This window comes from Jaculus jaculus, chromosome 2 (assembly GCF_020740685.1).
Source record: "Jaculus jaculus isolate mJacJac1 chromosome 2, mJacJac1.mat.Y.cur, whole genome shotgun sequence".
Lineage (NCBI taxonomy): Eukaryota > Metazoa > Chordata > Mammalia > Rodentia > Dipodidae > Jaculus > Jaculus jaculus.
The window spans coordinates 13,815,159-13,825,335 of record NC_059103.1 but is presented as its reverse complement, the minus strand read 5'-3'; the positions used below and the strand labels follow the sequence as shown (position 1 = coordinate 13,825,335).

Genomic DNA, 10,177 nt, shown 5'->3' with positions numbered 1-10,177 from the left:
CTGTGTGCTAGGCAAGTACTCTTGTCAACTGGACGACATCCCCGGCCCAGACAGTACGACGTCAGCCTTTCCTGGCCTCTCAACATACGGCCAGTGTTTCGGAAGAAAAGAAAGGGAGGCTTGTCCCTGGATGCCATGACCCAGCCGTCGGGGACACGAGACTGCTTTGGCATGGAATTAGGGCCTTGGCAAGGCACCTGAGCTGGTTTCCTGCCCGACTCGGTCCCCGGTGACTGCTGAGGTCACAATGCCAAAGCTCACATACAGCTGGAAAGAATAAAGGTGACACTGTGACACTTTTTTTTTTTTTTTTTTTTTTTACTTATTTAAAAAGGCCCTGGTGGCAGGAATATAGTGTAAAAATCATAGGAAAAACTAAAAGGCATCGATACATATCCGAATATACACTTTGTACATAAATTACATTTCCTTTAGTCTTTCTGAGTTGAGGTCCTGATTCAGCTCTGAGGTCTAGTAGTCCAGAGGTGCCGGAAGCTGCACGTTCAGCCCGGAATAGTCCAGCATGTACATTGGCCATTGCTAGAGAGAGAGGGACAGAGGGTCAGGTCAGGACCCCAGAGGACAGAGAAAGAACCAGAACACCCCATTCTGCTTCCTCAAGGCTTTTTTTCCCTGGACACCCAGAGCAGGCAAAACATCTATCGAAAGCTCCCAGGCTCAGCTATGGCTGTGAAATCTGGTCTGGAGCCACGTGACTGTCCCCACCTGGGTCTCAAGGGCTTCCTTCACCCCCACAGATAAGATCCCATCTCTGGGAGCCGGGGGGGGGGGATCAAAAACGTGAGTGTGCTCTACCGACATGTGTAGACTAAGGCTGGGAGAAAGGTCAAGCCTGGGCTTCCGGGGTGACCAGTAGAAGGTTGAAGGGACAGTCAAATGGTCAAGAAATCCTAAAATCATTTTATCTTGTGTGCGTATGTATGTGTAAATGGTGTGTGCGTTCATGTGTTTGGAGGCCAAAGTTAGACATTAGGAGATTAGGGTTCTTCCTCAGTTGCTTTAAACCTGATTCGTTTTTGTTAGTTACTTTTTTTTTGGGGGGGGGGGGATTCGAAGCAGGGTTTCACTCTAGCCCAGGCTGGCCTGGAATTCACTATGGAGTCTCAGGCAGGACTCAAACTCACTGCGATCCCCCTACCTCTGCCTCCCGAGTGCTGGGATTAAAGACACGTGTCACCATGCCCGGGACTTTTAAAATTATGTAATTATTTATTTCGAGGTGTATGGGTGTGCCATGGCCTCTCGCCACTGCAAACAAACACCAAATGCATGTCGGGAACTGAACCCAGGCCAGCAGAGGCTTTGCAAGTAAGCACCTTTAACCACTGAGCCACCTCTCTAACCCTCAACCTTATTCTTTTTTTTTTTTTTTGGGGGGGGCGGGGGTTTCAAGATAGGTTCTTACTCTGACCCAGGCTGACCTGAGATTCAGTATGTAGTCTGTAGTCTCAGGCTGGCCTTGAACTCACGGCAATCCTCCTACCTCTGCCTCCTGAGTGCTGGGGTTAAAGGCGTGCACCACCAGGCCCGCCTTCAAACTTATTCTTTTGAGCTAGGGTCTCTCGCGGAGCCTGGAGCTCACGGATTTGGCTAGACTAGCTAGCGAGCAAGCCGCTCCACCATGCCTGGTACCTTACATGGGTGGTGGGGATCCGAACTCAGGTACTCATGCTTGCATAGCAAGTGTTTTATGCACTGAGTCATCTCCTTAGGCCACGTTGTTTTGTGTCAGGGTCTCATGAAGTACACATAGGACTCCCAAGTCTCCTTCCCTCCCTCCCTTCATTCCTTCCTTTGCCTTTACTTGAGAGAAAGAGGCAGATAGAGAGAGAAGGAGCACACCAGGACCTCCAGCCACTGCAAACGAACCCCAGATGCATGTGCCGCCTTATGCGTCTGGCTTTAGGTGGGCACTGGGGATTGAACTTGGGTCCTTGATTTAGCTTTAACTGCTAAGTCATCTCTCAGCCCTCCACCTCTTGAATGCTGGGATTACCACGACGCCCGCTTCTCGAAAGACATTCTCCTTTGGGATACGAAAGAACCCAAGCACATAACACGGGGCCGCATGTGGAAACCCGAAGGATGGGTTTTCCAGCCGCGCCGGGCTGTCGACCCTCAGGCTGCTTTTGTCTTCCTCCACACATTGACACACCTCGGCCAGCCCCCCACCCCCGACTCGGAGGCCCACACCCCACAGTGGGGAGCCCCACACGAGTGGGAGGCAAAGACCAGAAAAAACTGTGATGGGGTTCAGACGTGTGTCTTTACCACAAGGGAGATCTGGTTGGTGGATGCCACAGACTCCGGGTTCGAGGACGAGGATGAAGAGGAGGAGGAAGTGGAGGAGACTGAATTGCCTTCCGAGACCCGCTTTCTCTTGCGCTTGGGAACGCTGCTGTCTTTGGCTGGTGGGAGAAACAGGTGCTGCGGTGGGATGCAGGGGGAATTCTGGCTCCCAACCTCCCTGGAGAATGCCCCTGGTTTTAGATTTTTATCTCTGTCTTATGCTGTGCTGAGGAACCCATGAACTTGTCTATGATAGGAGTCTTTAAGTAGGCCTGGGAAAGGCTCTACTGTTGAGCCACACCCCCAGCCCCTCACTGGGGGATTCTAGGCAGGAGCTCTACCACTGAGCCACGCCCCCAGCCCCTCACTGGGGGATTCTAGGCAGGAGCTCTACCGCTGAGCCACGCCCCCAGCCCCTCCCTGGGGGATTCTAGGCAGGAGCTCTACCACTGAGCCACGCCCCCAGCCCCTCACTGGGGGATTCTAGGCAGGAACTCTACCACTGAGCCAAGCCCCCAGCCCCTCCCTGGGGGATTCTAGGCAGGAGCTCTACCACTGAGCCAAGCCCCTGCCCCTCACTGGGGGATTCTAGGCAGGAACTCTACCACTGAGCCACGCCCCCAGCCCCTCACTGGGGGATTCTAGGCAGGAGCTCTACCACTGAGCCAAGCCCCCAGCCCCTCACTGGGGGATTCTAGGCAGGAGCTCTACCACTGAGCCAAGCCCCCAGCCCCTCACTGGGGGATTCTAGGCAGGAGATCTACCACTGAGCCAAGCCCCCAGCCCCTCACTGGGGGATTCTAGGCAGGAGCTCTACTACTGAGCCACGCCCCCAGCCCCTCACTGGGGGATTCTAGGCAGGAGCTCTACCACTGAGCCACGCCCCCAGCCCCTCACTGGGGGATTCTAGGCAGGAGTCCTACCACTGAGCCAAGCCCCCAGCCCCTTACTGGGGGATTCTAGGCAGGAGCTCTACCACTGAGCCACGCCCCCAGCCCCTCACTGGGGGATTCTAGGCAGGAGCTCTACCACTGAGCCACGCCCCAGCTCCTCACTGGGGGATTCTAGGCAGGAGCTCTACCACTGAGCCACGCCCCAGCTCCTCACTGGGGGATTCTAGGCAGGAGCTCTACCACTGAGCCAAGCCCCTGCCCCTCACTGGGGGATTCTAGGCAGGAACTCTACCACTGAGCCACGCCCCCAGCCCCTCACTGGGGGATTCTAGGCAGGAGCTCTACCACTGAGCCAAGCCCCCAGCCCCTCACTGGGGGATTCTAGGCAGGAGCTCTACCACTGAGCCAAGCCCCCAGCCCCTCACTGGGGGATTCTAGGCAGGAGATCTACCACTGAGCCAAGCCCCCAGCCCCTCACTGGGGGATTCTAGGCAGGAGCTCTACTACTGAGCCACGCCCCCAGCCCCTCACTGGGGGATTCTAGGCAGGAGCTCTACCACTGAGCCACGCCCCCAGCCCCTCACTGGGGGATTCTAGGCAGGAGTCCTACCACTGAGCCAAGCCCCCAGCCCCTTACTGGGGGATTCTAGGCAGGAGCTCTACCACTGAGCCACGCCCCCAGCCCCTCACTGGGGGATTCTAGGCAGGAGCTCTACCACTGAGCCACGCCCTCAGCCCCTCACTGGGGGATTCTAGGCAGGAGCTCTACCACTGAGCCACGCCCCCAGCCCCTCACTGGGGGAGTCTAGGCAGGAGCTCTACCGCTGAGCCACGCCCCCAGCCCCTCACTGGGGGATTCTAGGCAGGAGCTCTACCGCTGAGCCACGCCCCCAGCCCCTCACTGGGGGATTCTAGGCAGGAGCTCTACCGCTGAGCCACGCCCCCAGCCCCTCACTGGGGGAGTCTAGGCAGGAGCTCTACCGCTGAGCCACGCCCCCAGCCCCTCACTGGGGGATTCTAGGCAGGAGCTCTACCACTGAGCCACGCCCCAGCTCCTCACTGGGGGATTCTAGGCAGGAGCTCTACCACTGAGCCACGCCCCCAGCCCCTCACTGGGGGATTCTAGGCAAGAGCTCTACCACTGAACCACGCCCCAGCCCCTCACTGGGGATTCTAGGCAGGAGCTCTACCACTGAGCCTAGAGGTTAGAACTCTCTTTGCTGCATGTGGTGTATTCCTTTAATCCCAGACTTGGGAGGCAGAGGTAGAGGTAGGAGGATTGCTGTGAGTTCAGGGCCACCCTGAGACCAGGCCAGCCTGGAATTAAAAAAATCAAAAACAAAAACAAAACAACAAAGAAAGAGTTCCCTTCTTTGACATTTCAAGCTCCTAATCCCCCATTACTGAAGCTCAGGCATCTAGTTTTTTTTTTCTCTACATAGGTCCAAGGAGCACCTGTCTCCCTTCTGGCTCCCCTCAGCTGCAGTCTTGGCTGACACATACCCCCTAACCAAGCGGGCTCAGTCAGGACCCCAGACCCCTTTTACAGGTTCTACAGCTGAGTCAGTCTCTGGGGTGCTCCTCTCTCCTCCTCATACCTTTAAACATCCTGGGGCAGTATTCTCCCCCTGCCACGTTCTTGTGTGCTGCTTTTTTTTTTTCTTTCTTTCTTTCTCTTTGGAAGTAGGGTCTCTCTCTACCCAGGCTGAGCTGCATTTCACCATGTAGTCTTAGGCTGGCCTTGAACTCACAGCGACCCTCCTACCTCAGCCTCCCAAATGCTGGGATTAATTTTTTTTTTTTTTTGGTTTTTCAAGGTAGGGTTTCGCTCTAGCCCAGGCTGACCTGGAATTCACTATGTAGTCTCAGAGTGACCTTGAATTCATGGCGATCCTCCTAGGTCTGCCTTCCGAGTGCTGGGATTAAAGGCGTGCGCCACCAAGCCCTGCCCTGTCTAGGTTTTCTGAAGGTAACAGTCTAGGCCCCATCAGGCAGAAGGTTACCTTCTCTGACCTCCAACTCACCTGGACCCTTGGCATCGTTGCAACCTTCCGAGAATGGTCTGAAAAAGAAATGAGGCAGTAGTCAGGGGTCCCCTCCTTGTTTCCCGGGATTAGGGGCCTCACCTCTCCATTCTGCTGAGATAAGAAAACTAAATATTGTAATTAAATGATTCTCAGGCTGCAGAGATGGCTTACTGGTCATGACACTTGCCTATGAGGCCTAACCACGCAGGTGCCATTCCCAGTACCCATGTAAAGCCAGATGCACAAAGAGAAGCATGCATCTGGAGTTTGCAGCAGCGGGAGGTCCTGGTGCACCCTTTCTCTCTCTCCCTCTCTTTTATCTCGCTCTGCTTGCAAATAAAAAAATAAATAAATAAAATATTCCCTTTCATTCTTTTTTTTTTTTTTGAGGCAAGGTCTTACTCTCGCCTAGGCTGACCTGGAGTTCACTATGTAGTATCAGGCTGGCCTTGAACCCATATGGAGCCTCTTACCTCTGGAGGATCAGACTGCTGGGATTAAAGGCATACACCACCACACCTGGCGGGTCTTAAGTGACTCTCAATGGGCCATGTTTTAAATGTGTGGTAGCGAACCTGTGAAACTACTGGGAAGTTGTGGGGCCTCTAAGAAATGGAGCGAGGACAGTGGGCATGTCCTTGACAGGGCAGCTGGCAAATTGGCTCCGTCTTCTAAATGGCCTTGCTGGCTGCCTTGAGGTGAGCATCTCCTTCCTCTCAGTGCTCCTACTGACCCCCACCCAAAGCAGCAGAGCCAAGTGGCCACGTGGCCAGGCCCTGAGACCGCTGAAAATGTGAGCTTAAATAAACCCAGCCTATATATTTTTCCTTTCTTAAAAAAAAAAAAAAAAAAAAAGATGCTTACCTTTATTTATTTATTTAATTTTAATTTTTGTTTTTTTTTTTTTTTTTTTAAGGTAGGGTCTCATTCTGGTCCAGGCTGACCTGGAATTCACTATGTAGTCTCAGGGTGGCCTGGAACTCACAGCGATCCTCCTACCTCTGCCTCCCGAGTGCTGGGATTAAAGGCGTGCGCCACCACGCCCGCATACCTTTGCTTATTTGCATATGTGTGTGTGTATATAGGTCAGGATTTCTTGCCACTGCAAAGGAATATCATGCTTTTGGACCACTTTTTTTTTTTTTTTTTTTTTTTTTTTTTTTTTTTTTTCCGAGGTAGGGTATCACTCCAGTCCAGGCTGACCTGGAATTTACTATATAGTCTCAGGGTGGCCTCAAATTCACGGCGATCCTCCTACCTCTGCCTCCCAAGGGCTGGGATTAAAGGTGTGCATCATCACGCCCGGCTTTTACACAACTTTGTAATTATCTGAGAGCGAGAATGAGAGAGAGAGAGAGAGAGAGAGAGAGAGAGAGACATAGGCAAGAAGAGAGAGAAGGAGGATGGGTGTGCCAGGGCCTCCAGCTGCTGCAAATGAACTCCAGATGTGTGCACCCTCTTGTGCATCTGGTTTACATGGGTCCTGGGGAATTGAACCTGGGTCCTTTGGCTTTGCAGGCAAGCGCCTTAACCACTAAGGCATCTCTCCAGCCCCCAATTTTGTTTTTTAAAAAGTGGTGCAGCAGTGAAAAAAGCAGAGAGGCAACCTACAGAATGGGAAAAAATCTTCGCCATCTATATATCTGATAGAGGATTAATATCTAGGACATACAAAGAACTCAAAAAGTTAAATAATAAGGAATCAAACAAGCCAATCAAAAAATGGGCTATGGAGCTAAATAGAGCATTCTCAAAGGAAGAAATATGAATGGCATATAAGCATCTAAAAAAATGTTCCACATCACTAGCCATCAGGGAAATACAGATTAAAACTACATTGAGATTCCATCTCACTCCTGTCAGATTGGCCACCATCAGGAATACAAATGATCATAAATGTTGGCGGGGATGTGGAAAAACAGGAACCCTTCTACACTGCTGGTGGGAATGCAATCTGGTCCAGCCATTGTGGAAATCAGTGTGGAGGTTCCTAAAACAGCTAAAGATTGATCTACCATATGACCCAGCTATAGCACTCCTAGGCATATATCCAAAGGACTCATCTCATTTCCTTAGAAATACGTGCTCAACCATGTTTATTACTGCTCAATTTATAATAGCTGGGAAATGGAACCAGCCTAAATGTCCCTCAACTGATGAATGGATAATGAAGACGTGGCACATTTATACAATGGAGTTCTACTCAGCGGTAAAGAAAAATGAAGTTATGAAATTTGCAGAAAAATGGATGGACCTGGAAAGGATTATACTAAGTGAGGTAACCCAGGCCCAGAAAGCCAAGCGCCACATATTCTCTCTCATATGTGGATCCTAGCTACAGATGACTGGGCTTCTGCGTGAGAATGAAAATACTTAGTAGCATAGGCCAGTAAGTTAAAAAGGAGACATAAAGGGAAGAGAAAGGAAGGGAGGAGGGTACTTAATGGGTTGATATTGTATATATGTAAGTACAGTGATTGAGATGGAGAGGTAATATGATGGCGGATGGAATTTCAAAGGGGAAATTTTGGGGCTGGGGAGGGAGGGAATTACCATGGGATTTTTTTTTTATAATCATGGAATATGCTAATAAAAACTTTAAAAATTAAAAAAAAAAAAGTGGTGCAGGACTGGAGAAATAGCTTAGTGGTTAAGGCGCTTGCCTGCAAAACCAAAGGACCCAGGTTCAATTCTCCAGGTCCCACGTAAGCCAGTTGCACATGCATCTGGAGTTCGTTTGCAGTGGCTACAGCCCTGGCGTGCCCATTCTCACTCTCTCTTTCCATCTCTAACAAGTAAATAAAAATGAAAATAAAATCTTTGAAAAAATATTTTTATTTATTTGAGAGAGAAAGAGGGGGAGAGTGGGAGGGAAAGAATGGGTGCACCCGGGCCTCCAGCTACTGTAAATGAACTCCAGATGCATGTACTACCTTGTGCATCTGACTTACATGGGTCTTGGGGAATTGAACTAAGGTCCTTTGGCTTTGCAGACAAATGCCTCAGCCGGTAAGCCATGTCTCCAGCCTCCCTGCACCAGTTTTTGCATCTGGCTTTATTGACTAGCTGGAGAATTGAACCCATACCAGCAGGCTTTGCAAACAAATGCCCTTAACTTCTGAGTCATGTCCCCAGTCCCGAACGTTTTTCCCTCCCTCCCTCCCTTTCTCTCTCTCTCTTTCTTTTTTTTCTTGAGGTAGGATCTCACTCTAACACCTGACCTGGAATTCACTATGTAGTCTCATGTTGGCCTCAAACTCACAGTGATCCTCCTATCTCTGCCTCCCAAGTACTGGGATTAAAAATGTGCACCACCATGACTGGATCTTTTTCTTTTTTTAATTTAATTTATTTTTATTTATTTATTTGAGAGCGACAGACAGAGAGAAAGAGGCAGAGACAGAGAGAGAGGAGAGTGGGTGCACCAGGGCTTCCAGCCACTGCAAACGAACTCCAGATGTGTGCGCCCCTTTGTGCATCTGGCTAACAGGGGTCTTGGAGAATCGAGCCTCGAACCAGGGTCCTTAGGTTTCACAGGCAAGCGCTTAACCGCTAAGCCATCTCTCCAGCCCTCTTTTTCTTTTTCTTTTTTTTTTTAATTTTTATTTATTTATTTGAGAGTGATAGACACAGAGAGAAGGACAGATAGATGGAGAGAGAGAGAATGGGTGCGCCAGGGCTTCCAGCCTCTGCAAACAAACTCCAGACGCGTGCGCCCCCTTGTGCATCTGGCTAACGTGGGACCTGGGGAATCGAGCCTCGAACCGGGGTCCTTAGGCTTCACAGGCAAGCATTTAACCGCTAAGCCATCTCTCCAGCTCCCTCCTTTTCTTTTTGAGACAATCTTGCTATGTAGCTCAGGCTGGCTTGAAATTCATCATGTAGCCCAGGTGGTCTGTCAGTCAATAGCCTCTTATCTCAGGGAGTGCTGGGATTATAGGTGTAAACCACCACACCTGGCTTTTCTTAATTTTTTTTTCCTTTAAATATTTTTTGTTTGACAGCTAGCAAAATGGGGGGGGGGCAGATAGCTTTGCATGCAAATGCCTAAACTGTTAAGCCATCTCTCCAGCCCCAATCTGGCTTTTTAAAATTGTGTCAGACCACTGGGATTCTTTTATTTATTTATGAGAGAGAGAGAGAGAGAGAATGGGCACACCGGGGCCTCTAGCCAATACAAACGAGCTCCAAACACAGGCGCCATCATGTGCATCTGACTTATGTGGGCACTGGGGAATGGAACCTGGGTCTTCAGGCGTGGTAGGCAGGCACCTTAACTGCTGAGCCATCTCTCCAGCCTGTGTCTGGCTTTTTACATGGGGTCTGAGGAGCAAACTCGGGTACTCAGGCTTGAGCAGCAAACACTTTATCCATAGTGCATGCCCCTAGCACTGTCTTAACTTTTCATTTTATTTATTTGAGAGAGAGAAAGAGGCAGATAGAAAGGATGGGTGTGCCAGGGCCTTCAGCCGCAAACTCCAGATGCACGTGTCATCTACTGCATCTGACTTATGTGGGTCCTTTGGCTTTGCAGGCAAGCACCTTAACCCCTAAGCCACTCCTCCAGCCCCTTAAAATTTTTTTTTTTCTAAAATATTTTATTTACTTATTTGAGAGAGACGGAGAGAGGAAGAGGCAGATAGAGAAGGAGAATGGGCATGTCAAGGCTTCCGGCCACTCCAAGGGAACTCTAGATGCATGCAACACCTTGTGTATCTGGCTTATGTGGGTCCTGGGGAACAGAAACTGGGCCCTGAGGCTTCACAGGCAAGCACCTTAACCACTAAACCATTTCTCCAGCCCGCTTTTTTTAATTAAAAAAATATATTATTTATTTGAGGCAGAGAGAAAGAGAGGGGAAGAGGCAGATAAGAGAGAAAGAATGGGTGCACCAGGGCCTCCAGCCACTGCAAACAAATTCTAGACGCATGTGCCCCTTTGTACATC

The 10,177-nt window shown here is 50.4% G+C and overlaps 1 protein-coding gene across 1 annotated transcript in view; it reads right to left on the bottom strand.

The window, feature by feature from the left end:
- Positions 1-313: 313 nt before the first annotated feature.
- Gtf2ird1 (GTF2I repeat domain containing 1) overlaps positions 314-10,177 on the bottom strand; it is a 111,663-nt gene continuing 101,799 nt past the window's right edge. Inside the window, exons 25-27 of the mRNA XM_045143784.1 lie at positions 5,228-5,265; positions 2,293-2,429; positions 314-540 (exon numbers count right to left, since the gene is read on the bottom strand). Of these exons, the coding sequence (XP_044999719.1) occupies positions 472-540; positions 2,293-2,429; positions 5,228-5,265 (244 nt within the window). The 3' untranslated portion in view covers positions 314-471. The remainder of the gene's footprint in view (positions 541-2,292; positions 2,430-5,227; positions 5,266-10,177) is intronic.